The 17,474-nt window shown below is 39.4% G+C and overlaps 9 protein-coding genes across 9 annotated transcripts; 4 read left to right on the top strand and 5 right to left on the bottom strand.

The window, feature by feature from the left end:
- Positions 1-13: 13 nt before the first annotated feature.
- Positions 14-2,137, bottom strand: HMI1 (ATP-dependent 3'-5' DNA helicase; the record flags this gene model as incomplete). The annotated part of the gene is made up of 1 exon (XM_071051959.1): positions 14-2,137. The coding sequence occupies one exon, from the start codon at positions 2,135-2,137 to the stop codon at positions 14-16; it is 2,124 nt and encodes a 707-aa protein (XP_070907349.1).
- Positions 2,138-2,453: 316 nt separating this feature from the next.
- On the bottom strand, positions 2,454-3,416 carry RFC4 (replication factor C subunit 4; the record flags this gene model as incomplete). Its single annotated transcript, XM_071051958.1, has 1 exon — positions 2,454-3,416. One exon carries the CDS (start codon positions 3,414-3,416, stop codon positions 2,454-2,456), a length of 963 nt encoding a protein of 320 aa, XP_070907348.1.
- A 318-nt stretch (positions 3,417-3,734) lies between these two features.
- On the top strand, positions 3,735-4,733 carry TRM10 (tRNA (guanine(9)-N(1))-methyltransferase; the record flags this gene model as incomplete). The annotated part of the gene is made up of 1 exon (XM_071051957.1): positions 3,735-4,733. One exon carries the CDS (start codon positions 3,735-3,737, stop codon positions 4,731-4,733), a length of 999 nt encoding a protein of 332 aa, XP_070907347.1.
- A 320-nt stretch (positions 4,734-5,053) lies between these two features.
- YPQ1 (cationic amino acid transporter) lies at positions 5,054-5,977 on the top strand (the record flags this gene model as incomplete). The annotated part of the gene is made up of 1 exon (XM_071051956.1): positions 5,054-5,977. One exon carries the CDS (start codon positions 5,054-5,056, stop codon positions 5,975-5,977), a length of 924 nt encoding a protein of 307 aa, XP_070907346.1.
- Positions 5,978-6,349: 372 nt separating this feature from the next.
- Positions 6,350-7,921, top strand: RNJ42_01790 (uncharacterized protein; the record flags this gene model as incomplete). The annotated part of the gene is made up of 1 exon (XM_071051955.1): positions 6,350-7,921. The coding sequence occupies one exon, from the start codon at positions 6,350-6,352 to the stop codon at positions 7,919-7,921; it is 1,572 nt and encodes a 523-aa protein (XP_070907345.1).
- Positions 7,922-8,213: 292 nt separating this feature from the next.
- MSH2 (mismatch repair ATPase MSH2) lies at positions 8,214-11,096 on the top strand (the record flags this gene model as incomplete). Its single annotated transcript, XM_071051954.1, has 1 exon — positions 8,214-11,096. The coding sequence occupies one exon, from the start codon at positions 8,214-8,216 to the stop codon at positions 11,094-11,096; it is 2,883 nt and encodes a 960-aa protein (XP_070907344.1).
- Positions 11,097-11,264: 168 nt separating this feature from the next.
- Positions 11,265-14,573, bottom strand: HAL9 (Hal9p; the record flags this gene model as incomplete). The annotated part of the gene is made up of 1 exon (XM_071051953.1): positions 11,265-14,573. One exon carries the CDS (start codon positions 14,571-14,573, stop codon positions 11,265-11,267), a length of 3,309 nt encoding a protein of 1,102 aa, XP_070907343.1.
- Positions 14,574-15,180: 607 nt separating this feature from the next.
- MPD2 (protein disulfide isomerase MPD2) lies at positions 15,181-15,930 on the bottom strand (the record flags this gene model as incomplete). The annotated part of the gene is made up of 1 exon (XM_071051952.1): positions 15,181-15,930. One exon carries the CDS (start codon positions 15,928-15,930, stop codon positions 15,181-15,183), a length of 750 nt encoding a protein of 249 aa, XP_070907342.1.
- A 558-nt stretch (positions 15,931-16,488) lies between these two features.
- RPB5 (DNA-directed RNA polymerase core subunit RPB5) lies at positions 16,489-17,136 on the bottom strand (the record flags this gene model as incomplete). Its single annotated transcript, XM_071051951.1, has 1 exon — positions 16,489-17,136. The coding sequence occupies one exon, from the start codon at positions 17,134-17,136 to the stop codon at positions 16,489-16,491; it is 648 nt and encodes a 215-aa protein (XP_070907341.1).
- Between the last annotated feature and the right edge of the window lie 338 nt (positions 17,137-17,474).

The raw sequence follows: 17,474 nt of genomic DNA, 5'->3' as shown, positions 1-17,474 counted from the left end.
GTTCTTTTTCTGTTTAACGTAGCAGTCTACAGGCTGTGGAATATAAACGCTTTGCGATCGGGTTCAGGTTGTAGTGTGCGCATATCTCGTTGTAACGTAGGATATTTGGCTCCATCAGATTGTATCGTTTCAGGTCTTTGTTGTAGTACATCCAGAATTCTCTGTTTTCGATCAAGGGGACGCTTGGTAAGCTTATCTTTGGGAGCTTGTCATGACTGATGTTTGTTAAATAGAGTAGGTTTCTAGCTCTTGTCATTGCTACGTACAGAACATTATGATTTTTGGCCGGTGTTTGGAAATCCATTTGATTTAATTTCGAGACGAATACGATGGGGAATTCTAGTCCCTTGGCTGAATGAATGGTGGATAGTTTTACCTTTCCTGGTCCCGGGCTAGAGTTTAGCAAACGTTGATGATGGGCAGTGGCGGCCTGTTCGACATAAGTATTCAAGAACCATTCGATTAGAGGGACATCATTTGGTTTTGACTCTAAGCTATTTCTCATGGCTGCAAGTAGATCGCTTAAATATTCGACAGTAACTTGAGCTTCTCGGCCCTGTAAAGACATTAACGGCTGGTATTGTAATTCGGTAACAACGTCGGTGATTTTTTCTAGTATTTGTAAAGGATCCAAGCACTCCTTAATGAATTCATCTTTATGTAAGTTTTTGATAACCGAGACATATCTTCTTAGGATACCCTGAATTGATTCGGTTATTTTGATACCAGAGAAATCATTATTCACCAGGTATTCCCATACTGAAACACCGTTTTCACTAGAGCCTTTGTAAAGTTGTTGAATGGTTGTCGTTCCTATTCCTTTAGTACCATTCAATGTGGTGATGACACTGAAATCACTCTTCCAATTATTTTTCCTTTCTGACGAGACTCCCTCTCTATCACTACCATCAACTAATTTATTCTCACAAGTAAGAAAGACGGCTTTCATCAGATCTATAATGAATAATATCCTAAAATCACTCATCCATTCTGGCTGTGCTGTAAGCTTTTCGAATGGTATATGCACATTCTTAAGGTATTCAGCTATAGTACTAATTTCTGAATTTGTCATAGTCAGAATGGCTATATCAGAAAATTTTGCAGATGAGCAGATAGCCTGGGATATTTCTGAGACCAGATAACGTAAATGATCATTTTGACTGTCAAAAGCATTGAATATTGGTGTTATCCCACAGGGCTTCTTGACGATAAGATCAGATATAGTTTCTAGGTTAGTCTCTACTTTATTTTTGTTGATGAGTCGTCTTGCAGAGGCCATTATTTCTGGTGTACATCTAAAATTATCATCAAGATGGATCGTAGTCAAGTTTTCGTGAACATTATCTAACCTATCAACTACTTTCCTGTTATCTCCAAGAAATTCGTATATACTTTGATGAACGTCACCAAATATGAAAAGCTGTTTGTTCTTAGCAATGACCTCAAGTAGAGGAACCAATTGTGGGAACAGATCCTGGAACTCATCTATTAACACCACTTTATAACGCTGAAGCAAACTCTTGGTAAATGTGTACTCTTGATTCTCTGAGACATGTTGCGATGGCTTCTGAAGATGATCCGCAGCTTTAAGGATCAGATCCTCGTTAGTTAACACTTTACAAGAATTCATAATTTTTAGCAGCTCCTCGAAATGGTTATCATCCTGTTTATTATTCTTCTTGTACTCACTCAATAGCGCTTCCAGCTTTTTGGTTTTATTTCCAACAATATGCTTCTTAATCCAAAAGTCCCTGGACAGCAATTGGCTTAAACCACGCCATCCATTTTCCTCTATAATACTTATAGACCCCTCATTCTCTGTAACCACCCTGTTACCCAAACCGTGGATAGTATAGCACCCAATTTGATCAACCTCACGCTCCAACAGCTCTATAGGCACATTCGGCGACAATTCATGGAAAACTCCCAACAACTTCTCCACTATATTATCAACAGCTTTATTGGTCAGCGACAATATCAGAATCTCATCAGGGTACACAGCCTGAGACTCAATCAGATGGTGGACTTTATGCAGCAACGCCGTAGTTTTACCAGACCCTGGGCCCGCTACCACCTTAACCGTACTGCCAGGCTCATATGGAACATCCAGAACACGTCTTTGAGAGGCAGTCAACATTCGAGCACCCTGTCACCTTAATCCTAAAGCTGTATTGGGTCTGTAGATTTCCTAATCCTCCAACACTCCCAGTAGTTTTATAGGTTTTCAAGCCGTCTACCTTTTAAAACGGACCCAAGGGCATCGCTAGCCTTTAAAGGTCACATGTAGAAATGATTTTATAACATTATACAGCAATTGTAGGCTATGTGATACATCAATGAATTCTATATATTACCAGTATTTTATAAATTATATATTCATCTCGAGATAAGGGCAACGCTGTCAAAGTATTAACCCAAGAACTAGCAAAAGGACGTAGTTTAATAGCTTTCTTTTAGTTCTGTTTCAGTTTATGGATTTTGGCAAGCATGCTGGCTAGTTGTAGGTAAGTGCTCACACCTTCTAGGATACGCATGTGTGTTATCCCGATCTCCTTGATCATCTCGAGGCGCACAGGTTCTTTGACTTGGAACAGGTTCTTTGTGACTCTGAAGCAAGTCGTCACGATATCCACTGCAGAATACCCCTTCGACCACAGCTCGTCTCTGAGACAGTCTATCGAGCCATCCAGTGTCTCGGCGAGGAGCATCTTCTTCACTATCAGAGGATGTGGGGAGTCTACAATCTTGAAGACGTTATCACCGTTCACCAGGCCGTGGCCGGCGACGGTGCTTTGTAAGTTGTTGATGGCCTGTCTCATGTCACCCTCTGCGGTGAAGATGATGGCCTCGAGCCCGTCGTTCGTGTACTCCACGTTCTCAGCCTTTATGATCTCGAGCAGCCTCTTGAGCAATTGCTCGTCGGATAGCTTCGCATACCTCAGGATGGCACACCTACTCTGCAAGGGTTCAATGATCTTATTCGACTGGTTACACGCAAACGCAAACCGTGTCGAGTTAGAGAACAGCTCCATGGTACGCCTCAACGCCTGCTGCGCACCAGCAGTCATCGAGTCCGCCTCATCCAAAATAATAATCTTATGCCTCCCAGCTGGCAAGTGACACTTCTTCTGCGCGAAATGCTTGATGGTGTTACGCACAACGTCTATACCACGGTCATCAGACGCATTCAACTCCAACACAGCCTGCCCATACGCATCCCCAAGCATCTCATGTGCAAGACAGTGGATAGACGTCGTCTTACCAATACCAGGAAGACCAGAGATAATCATGTGCGGCATGTTACCATCCTGCGCAATCTGCTGCAGCCTCTCAACAGTCTCCTCATTACCAACTATGTCCTTAAGCACCTGTGGACGATACTTCTCAACCCATGGAAGCTCCAATTTCATCGACATTTCCTCGGATACTCTCTAATGCTTCCACTGAATAACTCAATTACTAGATCAACCCGCTAACTGCAGATTACTCTTCAAATCAAACTATCATTGGCCTTCAATTGGGTTTTATTCAAAGGTCAAAAGCCCAAATTTCATCAATATCGAGGACTTCGCACAGAAATACCCGCACAACATTTTTTCAGATGATGAAAAATTTCGTCGAGGGCCCATCGCATCGCATCGCAACGACAACGCAACGCTTTGCGGTTAAAACACCATTGGCTCGACGTTATATCAATTGTTATTACAGTGTAACTCTGTAGATATCTGTGACCAATGTCTGTTCAGGATAACGCTACAAGTGGGGAAGGCGATAAGGCCAGTGGCAGTGCCACTGGTACTGCCACTGGTAATGACACTGGTAATGCAACTACCACTACGGATACAAATACAAATACAAATACGACTGGCCGTCCGATGATTCGTGAAGAGTATAAGCTGCCACCGGTGCCTGCGGGGATGTCGAAGAGTCAGTGGAAGAAGCAGTGGAAACGTCAAGTCTTTGAGATGAGGAAAGAAGAGTTTGCTGAGGTGCGCCGTGAGAAACGTCGGAGACTCAAGGAGAACAGGCGCAAGAAGATACAGGAGTACCTGGACCGTGGTGAAGAAGTTCCAGCGGAACTGAAGCGTGAGCCACGGGTGAAGAAAGACCAGAAGGCCTCCGGGATCACGATCGTGCTCGACTGCGCGTTCGACGACCTAATGAATGACAAGGAGATCGTGAGCACCTCAAACCAGATTACAAGGGCGTACTCGGCAAACCGCCGGTCTGATCACTATGCGGACGTCAAGGTGACCTCCTTCGGCAAGAGACTCAAGGAGAGATTCGACGGAGCACTTGCGGACACAAACTACCCAGCATGGACGCACTTCGAGTTCCAGGATAACGAGGACATACTGCACCAGGAGGACAAGTCGAAACTTGTCTACCTTACCGCGGACACAGACGAACAATTAGAGACCCTGGAGCCCGGCATGACCTATATCGTCGGTGGTATCGTCGACAAGAACAGACACAAGCTCCTGTGCTACAACAAGGCCAAGGAGCTCGGAATCGCAACAAGAAGACTACCAATCAGCGAGTACATCAAGATAGAAGGTAGAAAAGTGCTCACCACCACGCATGTTATCCAGATCATGCTCAAATACTTCGACTCCCGCGACTGGAAACAGGCTTTCGAGGCGATCCTCCCAGCCAGAAAACTCGATGCCTCAAAGGACCAACTCGACACCGAGTCCCAACAGGAATCAGAATCAGAATCAGACTCGCAATAGAAGCTTCCAATGGTGTTTATATTAAAGATAGAACCTTTTGAAATATAGTTGATACGTAATCACGTGTATAATAATATAATACGATCTCAAAATCCCGTCGGGAAAATTTTTTTCTTCTTCCGTGGGCCTTTTAAAGGCCCTCATCGCAATGGAATTACAGTGCAAGAACTATAAACTATACAACCCATTAGTCACCTCTAGTCATTCAACGAGGATCCCGATTTGGATATAAAACAGCTGCTAGCTTCAGAATTTGCTTTTGGTTCTTCTGTCTCTTTTTATTTCGCTGATAAGACAATTATAGAGAAAACACAAAATAAATGCTTCAATTAACTCCGATAGTGTGGGATGCGCAGAGTATCAGTGGTATAGCCGGGTCTATATCGATTGCGTGTTGGGTTGTGGTGTTTGTGCCGCAAATATATGAGAATTTCTACAGGAAGTCCGCGGACGGTTTGTCGTTGTTGTTCGTTGTGCTGTGGTTAGCTGGTGATGTGTTCAACCTGGTCGGCGCAATGATGCAGCATCTGCTTCTCACTATGGTTATTCTTGCGGCTTATTATACTGCAGCTGATGTTATTCTACTTATTCAATGTCTTTGGTATGACAATGAGGAGAAACTGGACCCAATTCATTTCTCTCCAGCCAATCCCATCAACGAAAATGTGCTACAGGATGTGTTTAATGAGCACCAGCCGTTACTGAACAGTAGTGGAGAAGCTAACAGGGACTCTACTGGGGCTAGATCGCAAGCTGTGGATGCGCTTTTACAAGCGGAGGAACAGGACGTTAAGCGTGGTAACTTCGTCAATGATTTCACTATTGTTACCTCTGTTATACTTGGTGGTATTGTATCGTGGTATATATCGTATTGTGCAAACCCTCCAGAGCCTATAGTTGGTAAGCCCGATGTGGAGATGAACTTCTTGGCACAGTCTTTCGGATATCTAAGTGCTGTTCTTTACTTGGGTTCTCGTGTTCCACAAATTCTACTGAATTTCAAGAGGAAATCCTGCGAGGGTATTTCTTTCTTGTTCTTCTTGTTTGCATGTTTAGGTAATACTACTTTCATTATCTCTGTTCTTGCTATTTCAAGAGACTACGACTATATCATGGTGAATGCCTCTTGGTTGGTTGGTAGCTCAGGTACTCTAGTTATGGATTTCATCATCTTTATTCAATTCTTTGCTTATGGTACTGAGAAAGCTGTAGTTCCATCTTCTAGAGCCTCTGAAGTGGTATGAATAAGAATTATTTTAATATGAAGTTAAAAAAAAAAGACAGCTTTTTCATTCACTTTTCTTTACCGATTAATTGCATTATACAAGAACAGTATTGACTTTTATTTATCTAATTGCATAATTATATGACCTAATAAATATTACAGCATTTATCATCATCCCAATTAAACCTTCGTCTTCAATTGATTGTTATAGAAAGTGGCACCTATTAGGAAAGACACACATATTTTTGTGTCAGGTGCTATATGCTGGAGAATTGAAATCGATATAAACCAAAATGCTAATGTGAAAGGAATCTGGAATATTAATAGATATTTTCCGTTTGTCTGTTTTTTATATGAATTAGGGGGTAGGAATACTAATTAGCCTCACATAATGCCCATGAGCAAAGTAGAATTTGTGAACGACGATTTGGAGTCTAATGGTAGTGAAAATATATACGCGTTCCCTAACATAGAAGATTACTCCATACATACTTATGACGAATCATCAGATGGAACAACATCATTATCGGAGAATAGTGAGGTAACTAATGGCTCCAGCAGGGGCAGTATAACGGATTCTATAAGGAAATTCTTTCATCGAGACAAGAAATTAACCTCTGAAGTAGTCGACGATCCAGCTAGCTCGTTTTCTGTCTTCAGACATCATCGAAAAAAGAAGAACAAGAACTTGAGTAGCGGTTCTAGTTTAGATTCCCAATTTGCGCAAGGAACTCATTTGCAGGATGAACACCATCCACCTCCGGAACGAGACGGTACGAGCGACGATGATAGAGATGAACTATTCGAAAAGGGTGTTGAAGATGGATACAATGAATCTCCTCTGACACCCTTAGAGCATGGGGCTAATGGTAAACAATATGTAACCGCCAGAATTGATTTCTCAAGGTTTTTTTATGATAGCTGGACTTTACTAACTGGAAATGAGATTACACTTGAAGCACTTGGTAATAAGAAACCGGATGAATACCTGCTTACCTGTCTAATTACATTACAAAAGGAATATGAGATAATAAGAAACCAAAACGTTGAGTACAAGGAAGAATTGTTACAACGTACCACCAAGATGGAAGCCCTGAAGAATTCCAATCAAAGAAAGATAAAGAAATTGAAAGACTCCTATGAAGAAACCATAGAAATGTATATGAAGAAACTAGAAATCAGCAAGGAGGTAAATGAGAAGGAACTTGATCAAGGGATGTCCGACTTTAAATCACTCAATGCTGGTTTGGAGATGAAAAGTAGAGAACTGGAAGAAACGAATCAAGAACTGCAGATGAAGACTGAGGTTCTCGAAGAGAAGGTCACAAATCTAACCCAGGTGCTTAGCAATGTCTCCAGGCGTCTCACTGAATCTGATGAAAGGGGTGAAAAGTATCAAGAAACGTTGTACGCAACTAAAGAAAAGTTTAATGAGATTCAAACAGAAATTGAAAGGTCTTACCATGCCATTGAACAGTTGAAAACGAAGCACGACTATCAAAGGAATAAGCTCTCGATCTATCGGAAAGAGCTCCTATCTTATAAGAGACTAACCGATTTCTTCGAGAGTTGTCTTAGGGAATCGCTGTCATTCATGGGCTATTTACTCGAAGCCTTCAAGGATAAGTCTAAGGATGACTATCTGGTCGAACTGAACAGCTATTTTGTACAGATGAACAAGATAATTGATCTGAAACGAGAGTTCATTGCCTCTGCAAATGAAACAAAATTCCAAGAGGCTGAGGAACTCCTTTACAACTTCTACACCGTTGCAGCAAAGACAAAATTCGTAGAGCCTTTGCTAATGCGACTAGAAACAGCAGAACGGTCAGTCACTTTCCTGACTAACCAACTGGGAGAATCCAAGAAGAAACTGTCAGACCTAAAGGCCCACATCAAGAAGAAACATGAAAATAGCTACAACCATAGAACCTTGACAAGCGTAAACCATTCGGAGTTATAGATACATATATATATACATATATAGATATATATATATATATAATATTTGAAGACCTATTATAGCTTAGCCTTACTCGTTTTTAATGATATTTACGCGTTTATTACTGTTTACATTTAGTCGTTTCTTTTTTTAAAGATAAAGGCATCGCGACGCGTCTGCCATCTCTTTCACTTTTATTATATTTCTTGAATTAGTGATAGAAGGATATTTTAAAATGCTTCAGTAGTTTGAAAAGGTAGTAGATTAGATCTGTATTAGAGGCAAGACAGGTTAAAGGTACGAGCTCAAAAAAATGGCTTCAAATAGACCTGAGTTGAAGTTTTCCGATGTTTCTGAGGAGCGTGGCTTCTATAAGCGGTATGTCAAGCTGCCTGAGAAAGGTGCTGGTACTGTGCGTATAGTGGATAAAGGAGATTACTACACGGCTGTTGGCCAGGATGCAGTTTTCATTGCAGAGAACGTATACCATACGATGTCTGTGCTTAAGGACTGTCGTGTTGATCAGATGGTGGCGAAGCAGTTTAATGAGCCGACGAAATATGTGACTATGTCGATGCAGATAGTGTCTAGTCTGTTGAAACTGTGTCTCTTAGATGTCGGACACAAGGTTGAGATCTATGATAGGAGTTGGAAGTTGGTTAAGAGTGCGTCGCCAGGTAATATCGAACAAGTCTCTGATTTGCTGAACCTGGCTATAGATGCGTCTATTATCATAGCTAGTTTGAAACTACAGCTAAATCCCAAGGATGCGCATGTGGTGATAGGTGTTACCTTCATAGACACCAGTAATTATAAGATAGGAATGCTGGATATTGTGGATAATGAAGCGTATTCGAATCTGGAGAGTTTTCTAATCCAGTTGGGGATAAGAGAGTGTTTGGTCCCGGACATTTCTTCTCAAAGTGGTGCCAGTAACCCTGAACTAAAGAAGATCACTAGTGTGATAGATAGATGCGGGTCGATAGTTACTATGGTGCCTAACTCGGAGTTTGCGAACAAGGATGTAGAACTCGACCTGGCAAAACTATTGGGTAATGAATTGACTCTGACTCTCCCACAAAATATATCACAGCTGGCTCTTGGTGCTTGTCATGCGCTGTTGAATTATCTACAGTTGCTGAGTGATCAGGATATGATGGGGAAGTATGAGCTTGTACAGCACTCCTTGGAGAAAATAATGAAGCTGGACTCATCTGCAATGAAATCTCTGAATTTATTCCCTCAAGGAAATGCTACCTTTTTCACACCAATGCAAGCTTCAGCTGTTGGAAGTAACAGTGGTAACAAAGTCTCCTCGCTTTTCCAGCTACTGAACAACTGTAAAACTAATGCCGGTGTTAGATTGTTAAATGAGTGGTTAAAACAACCATTGACAGATTTTGAGGGAATACAGGTAAGACATAATTTGGTCGAGTTCTTTATCGACCAACTGGAACTAAGACAGCTTCTGCAAACGGAATATCTACCTGGTATACCAGATATTCGTAGACTGATAAAGAAGCTGAACAAGAACGGGAATTTAGAAGATGTTCTAAAAGTTTATCAATTTAGTCAAAAGATTCCAGACATCATTCAGGTATTGGAATCATTTTTAGAAGATGATAGCTGTGAACCAGCCATTAAAGAATTGGTTAGAAGTACGTGGTGTAATCCTATGAAAGAACATATGGGTCCTCTGCAGAAATTTGAAGAGATGGTACAAACTACTGTTGATTTAGATGCATATGAGGAAAATAATGAATTTATGATAAGAGTTGAGTTCAACGAAGATTTAGCTAAGGTCAGAGAGCAATTAACTAGTATAAGAGATGAAATTAATGCTATACATATCGAAGCTTCTGAAGACCTAGGATTTGATCCGGTTAAAAAGTTAAAACTGGAAAACCATCATATACATGGTTGGTGTATGAGACTAACTAGAAATGATGCTAAAGCTCTTAGATCTCACAAAAAATACATTGAACTCTCGACAGTTAAAGCAGGTATATTTTTCAGTACTAAAAAGATGAAGGAAATAGCACAAGAATCTGTAGTACTACAGAAAGAATATGATAGATTACAATCCTCATTGGTAAAGGAAATTGTAAATATAACGGTTACATATACACCGGTCTTTGAGAAATTATCCCTCGTTATTGCTAACCTCGATGTGCTTTGCTCTTTCGCCCATGCTTCCTCATATGCACCGGTACCATATGTCAGACCTACAATGTACCCTCTTGATGGAGAAAGAAAGACACATTTGGTTAATTCTAGACATCCTGTTCTTGAGGTGCAGGATGATATTACTTTTATTTCAAATGATGTGGATTTGAACAGTGATTCGGAGTTTTTAATAATCACTGGTCCTAACATGGGAGGTAAATCGACATATATAAGACAAGTTGGTGTGATTACAATGATGGCTCAAATTGGTTGTTTTGTTCCATGTGATCATGCTGATATTGCCATTGTAGATGCTATCCTTTGTAGAGTTGGTGCCGGAGACTCTCAACTGAAAGGTGTTTCTACATTTATGGTTGAGATGCTTGAAACTGCATCGATTCTGAAAAATGCAACAAAAAACTCTCTTATTATTGTTGATGAATTAGGAAGAGGTACGAGTACATATGATGGGTTTGGTTTAGCTTGGGCCATTGCTGAGCATATTGCTTCGCAGATTAAATGTTTCTCTTTGTTTGCTACACATTTCCATGAGCTGACAAGTCTTTCTGAGAAGTTACCTAATGTAAAGAATATGCATGTAGTAGCTCATATCGAATCAGAGGAGAACTCCACTATCGGCAATTCAGATGACATCACTCTGTTGTACAAAGTTGAACCAGGAATTTCAGATCGTTCATTTGGTATCCATGTTGCTGAATTAGTTCAATTTCCAGACAAAATTGTAAAAATGGCAAAAAGAAAAGCCAACGAATTGGAGGAATTGAAGGAAACTAACGATGATTTAAAAAGAGCAAAGCTGTCCTCACAGGAAATTACAGATGGTAACATTAAATTGAAAAACATACTTAAGAATTGGAAACAAAGTGTTCAGGAAGCGGGGCTATTGGACATGGCACATCTGTCACAGGAGGAATGTCAAGAGAAAATACAAGAACTACTGAGAAATGTTTGTGATAAAGACAATGTAAATGACAAATACTTCAATTACATAAAAGAACTTCTATTATAGAGTATAGCATATATATATATATATATATATATATCTGTATATCAGTATTGTCAATGATAAACATTGGTTAACATTCTTTATTAAATTAAGTCCTAATTTGTCTTAGAAACTAAAATATTAGGAAAGAGGAAAATTAGTTGGAATATAATTACATTTACAGCATTCGCACTATTTATTGATTGTATGCCTCGACAGAAAGTTTTGGAACGGTTTAATGAATCTAAAGTCTCTATCGTATAACAAGTCACCAAGAGGAAGTAAATCTCTGAACTGCTTAATTTCATTCTCATTTGAATAAGCATTTCCTTCCTGAGTTTCGCCTGCTTGGTTATAATATGTTGAAGCATTGGTGAAATGATTTGTTTCACTGCTATGTATAGGATACAGTATTGAAAAACTTGGGCATTTGTTTGGGAACAAAGAAACGTCTTCCATTTTCTTTGGGGAATAATTATTCCAGTTATCATTGCCTTTTATCATGTCGTCAGATTTCAATATTTTTATTGTATATTTGTTCAGGTCATTAAATAGTTCGTGATAATGACTCTTTAAGTCTTCTCCGTCTCCTATATTTTCGCTGTCATCATACATTCCATTATCTTTTAAGTTGCTGATTAGTCGATGGACAGCTGCCTTTTTCACATTCCTGGTGTTTGCAGAAAGAGTCTCCAAAATTTCATCAAAGTGATCCACATTGAAGGTAGTCTGAGCAGCTAGTGGGTGATTATTATTGTAATATTTTATGACATGTTTCAATAGGTATGTGTATATATAAAGTGATATATTCCATTTCATGTTGAAACTGTCTAAGTGTTTGAAATTCTCACCCATAATACCCTCATGTGCTTTCAATAAAAGTTCTATCAATGAAGGGATCTCAAGATTTTTCGCATTATCCATCTCATCGACTACATGTAAAAGTATAACATAAACACCGGTTAAGAATGGATAAACAAGGTCGTTATAAGTGTGGAATTCAAAATTGATATTTTGAAATATTTCTACCATTTTTACACTGGCAAAAATATATTGTTCTGAGAAATTTTTGTAGATATTTGGAATGTCATGTAAAGAATCCTTGAATAGATTTCTGTTCTCTTTTAGTAATGAAACGATGAACATACTTAAGTTAATAACAAGGTATAAGCACCTGAAATGGCATGCTAGCACATGAGAACAAGCTAGCTCGAATGCAAGTGCCGGATTTTCAATTGCACTCTGAGAGTATAACAGAGAAATGTATTGTCGATAGCTTTCAAGCCTCATACTCGGATGCAAATTGTCTCTCCAATTTTTCAGACTCTCAAATAGCTCTATCGCTTTGCTCAACAGTCCATCAAAAGAATTATCTAGAGTATTCCTAACTGAAAAACACGTTGAAAATAATTTCGACTCAATGCGTAATAACTTTGTAACGTAATATGATGTGAAGAATGGGATATACTCTGAATAGTTAATTATAATTGCAAGTGCCTCTTGTAGATCAGAAACACGTTCGCGCTCATCTTCATTCTTCATAATATTGGGTAGAATATACTCCTTTATAACTTCCAAATAATTTTGATCAGTTAGCATATCCATATCTTCTTCTAGAAGCATAGGAGGTCTAGAAAGAGCCAAAGAAAATAGCTTATCTGTAGCAAAAAAATGCCACCACATACTTCTTTTTCTAACTTGTTCATTAAGAGATAAACTCTTGTAAGTTGCCTTCTTATTCATCGACATGTCAATTGTGAATCGTACAGCAGTTGTTAGAATAGTATTCGCAATTTCAGTATTATAATTGGCTTGTAAATATTTCGTTAATAAAAATAATGGCATCAATGTTTTAGGGCCGGAACAAACTGTTGAAATTTTATGGTAATAAAACATGCAGTTTAAAAAACAGTTATTTTCTATTTGTTTCAGCTCTTCTTTAGTTGGATCATGACGATCTTTTCTCAAAAATTGAGATTCGCCAGCAGTCAAAAGTCGAGTGGCTAACGCACCAGAGCATATACACACATTCAATAGTAAATGATCCGTAAATGTCATATTTTCACCATTCTGACTGTAAAATTTCTCTGTAACTTTACAACACTCAGAGGAGTCAAATACTCCAGTCACAGAGGTTAAATATGTATTGAAATTTTCGAGGATTCTTTTGGCTTGAGGTTCAGGTGGTAAGGAATGGACCTTAAATTCCACACCGTATAAACAAGGAGAAGAAAAATCGGTATATTGTTTAATCTGTGCAACATACCATTTCAAACCATTCGAAAGTATCTCATTTAAGGGCTCAGTGAAACTCTCATCAGACATATCGTTACAAACTTTGCTTTTAATCCAATGTAGCTTCTGGCATGTTAATAGGGCGGTCGTGTATATTTTTCTTCTTGGTTTAGTGAGACTAGTTGCTTCAACTTTCTTTTCATTCTGCTTTTGTACCAGTTTATCCAGCAGCCATTCGAATCTTGCAACATTATCTATTACCACAGACATCTTTCTATCGATTTTAGCCATCCTGAGACTAATTGCCTCAGTGGTGCTCTGTGTAGATTTATCATTTCCTTTATTCTTGCCGCCCTTTGAATTATCTGCATTGTTGCTTTTTTCATTTCCTTTCTTGGAACCTTTACCAGTAGCTCCAACAACATTTGGGGACGTACTCTTGTCCTGAGGCGTTGATTTATTCTTCTTCTTTGCTGGTTCATTCAAAAATATGCACTCAACTCCAGCCTTCGAACAGTTACTACATTTATTAGTGTAAGGGTTCACCTCATCACACTTAGATTTTCTTTTACGACAATACTCACAGGCCTTAGAGGCTCTCCGCTTCTGAGGCTGTATCATCATCTGGGGATGAGGGTAGTTTGGTTGCATATTAATTGGATAAGGTTTTTGCATCATATTAGGCATTTGATTAGGGAAAAAAGCCATCTGTCTGTTCATATTTGGATCAAAGGGAACATTTTGACTTTGATCGTTAGGAAACCCCTGGGGAGGCATAGTATTAGATATATTGGAGTTATTATTCATATTTTGCCCATTTGAAGGCCTATGGCCCTGTGATGGGTGTTGCATACTAGCAGGATTAGCAAATCCCGCTACTCCTGGTGCAGCTGCCGCAGGAGCCCCACCAGCGGCAGAATTTCCTACAGAGACGGCAGCAGCAGGCCCACCGTTAGGAACAACATTCGGCCCACCATTAGGACCACTGTTAGGCCCACCGTTAGGACCAGCATTAGATGGCCCAATATTAGACCCGACCCCACTGAAACCTACACCAAAACCCAACCCAGTATTCCCAGGTGTGCTGTTATTCCCAGTACCCAGACCATACGGCGTCTCAGCATTCATCTCCCCAGTAAACTTCCCATTAAGAATATACTGATCAGGAACAGACCTCTGCCAAAACGTGTCCAAAACCGGAGGTGACATCTGGTTGGGCTGTCCCGATGGAGACATATTAGAAGAATCTCCCGTCTGATTAGACATTTTTGTATGTAATTTGTTATAGCAACTTCAAACAAAGCTCTTAGAGGCTTTGATCTTATTTTCGTTTTGTCTTGTCCCACCTCGTTTTTTCCCCTTAATCCTTACAGTCGTCGTCTCTTGTCCTGGTCTTCCTATAAGTCTTGCTGATTATTTGCGGTTTTCTCACTGTTCTCACCTTCTTAGTTGGAAGACCTTATACGAGACCCTTTGCTATTGCATTCAAGTTGATCGTTATAGGTTCCTTGTTTAATTAATTTCGGTCGGGCCTTATAAATTTTTTAAAGCCCGCAGCGGCGATAAAGTGACAATGGGCTATTCCATCAGCCATCGCTGTAATTGAACTTAACTAAATCAACTTCATTAGACTATATAAGCAGTATTGATCTATCTATATACACCTGCAACGAGATCAACTATATATACATACATAGATCATTGCTCTAGCCATATATGCTATATTGCCCTTTGCTCTATCGAGGCTGTTTCTATAGCACCACCGATACATTACTACAATGCAACGACATTATGAACCGTTTGTCACCGTTTGGCTATCTAGCAATATACTTTTACCCTGTATATGTTTTGTAGGTGCGCTCTTTCCGGCCTTCTAGAGCTCATCATCTAGCTTTTCTAGCTCTGTTTCTAGCATATTTACCAATTCTAGCTGTAACTTCACGATTTCGAGCTCTGGTGTGGTTTTATCTCTATTGGTTTTCAGTATCTTCTCTAGTTTTGATCTCTCGTGAGTGATATCGTTATTGTTCAGCGTATTGTAGTATTCCCTGACTTTTGCCAGTTTAGGCTCAGCAGTGATGCTTATCCCCTCAATTATATCAAGAAGGTCGTTCTTGACCATGTTCTTACGGACTATGACCTCGATAAATCCCTTTAGAGGCTCTAAATTGCGAATTCCTTCGAAGCGTGCCACTCTTTCCTCTTCCAAGGTCCATTTCCCTGCTGAACTGAACCACAGATACCCTTTCAACTTGTCAAAGAGGCTTTGGCCAGTAATATCGTCCTCACTAGTCTTCTGTATGGCGTCCTCTCCTTCAGTAAGCCTCTGTGGCTTGATTACCTCGACGATAGGGTACCCTGGTAACCTACTGCATATGCTGGACCCGAACGGGTCGCAATCTACCTCCAGAAACTGGACGTTGTCTAGCTTAATGGCCTCCTCTAACTCCTCGTAGACACCTTTCAACTTCTTGCAATGAGAACACCACTGTGTGTAGTACTTCACCACCGTATATGTACCGTTCTCGTTATTCGCAAGGTCATAGAAATGATCAATAGACTCTATAGGGATAACAGCAGCACAGATAGACACAAGCCCTAACAACAGATATGCTAACCTCATTAGTTCTACTTCAGTTTGGTGCTCTTGTCGATTTCAAAAGTAATTGTGATATTGATATTGTCATGTATATCGCTTTTTATTACACAGCGACATATCAGCAGTGCCTTACTAGTGGAAGTAAGGAAGGATAATAATCTATAATCACTCAACGGATTACAAAGTTATTTAATGTAGAATTGGACAAGAGTGAACATTATGTAACCAGTTATTATTGCTCTAAGATATAAACAATTAGTGCAATAGCGTATACATAGCTTTAAGGACAAGCATAGGAAGATGATTAGATCATCGAACATAGGTTGAATCGTAAAATATCGATTTATTTTTTATAAAGATTTACTAAATATACATTGAGTGGGATGTGGTTTGTGGGTGATTAAGGGAATAAAGCTTTTTGGAAGGGTTTAAGGTAATAAAAAATAATAATCGGGGGTTTAGAACACATAGATGACATAATTATTTGATATATTGGATATATCTTTGTCTGTAGTGAGCATTGGTTGATGATGTTGTTGTTTTTTGTAGAGGTTTATAGAGGTATGATATTCCAATTTGAATTTACATGCAAATTCTGTAACTGGCGTAACGACCAGCGGTTTCGGATTTTCTAATGATTTTCACCACTTCACCTCTCTTTAAACCCAAGTATAAGGCCACTGGGTCAGCTCTTTGGATTCTTGGCAGTTGGGATTCCTTTAACCTATATCTCTTTAGCAACTCCTTCTTTTCTTCTTCATTCAACCTAATGTGCTTTGGCACTAAGTCGTGATGTGTAATGTTAACAACAAGTGCGGCCTCGTGGAAAGTCTCTATGGTGGCTGGTGGGATAGAAGGTACCAATTTCATCGCACTTGGAGTGATGTTGTTCTGGTAGATAAAGATACCCGTTTGGAATTGTTTCTCCTGGATATGTATAACGAAACTCTTCATGGTCTTGACACCAACGGATGGTTCATCACAGAATTCGACCCAAAGAGTACCCATGTCAGGGAACTTGGCCATGGATTCCTCAGTAGGGTTGGCTTGGAAAGACATCATCTTACGCTGAGCTCTACCCATAGAGTCACAGTATTTAGCCTTGAAATCCTCGAGCGAAAGATCTACTTCCTCCTGAGCTATGAAATAGCCTCTATCCTTCACCATCTCCTTCACCGTTCTGAAGGTTCTCCATAATCTAGAAATACTTCTGTCGTTTTCCTGTTCCATGATGTGTTTATTATTGATACCGTGGTAAATTCTCAGTTGCTTTCACTATATTTTTCAACACCAATTTAATTACAATGCAAGCAGTTTATCAGCTAAAGTAAATACCAGTTCCACGGGAAGACTCGATGCCAGCAAGAACAATGATATATAACATCATTAGTGCATATATGTACTAAGAAATCAACCTCATCGTCTTATTTTCGGTTAAAAAAAAAAAATTTTTTCAGTATGTTACCCGGAATATTAAAAATGGACTTCTCGAGGAAATGCCAAAACCATTAAATATTAATATTATATTATTATATTATTATATTATATTATTATATTATTATACTATA

This window comes from Nakaseomyces bracarensis (assembly GCF_045282275.1).
Source record: "Nakaseomyces bracarensis strain CBM3 chromosome Unknown Scaff7_0, whole genome shotgun sequence".
Classification (NCBI taxonomy): domain Eukaryota; kingdom Fungi; phylum Ascomycota; class Saccharomycetes; order Saccharomycetales; family Saccharomycetaceae; genus Nakaseomyces; species Nakaseomyces bracarensis.
The sequence above is the reverse complement of the archived record's forward strand: the minus strand, read 5'-3'. Positions and strand labels throughout refer to the sequence as shown.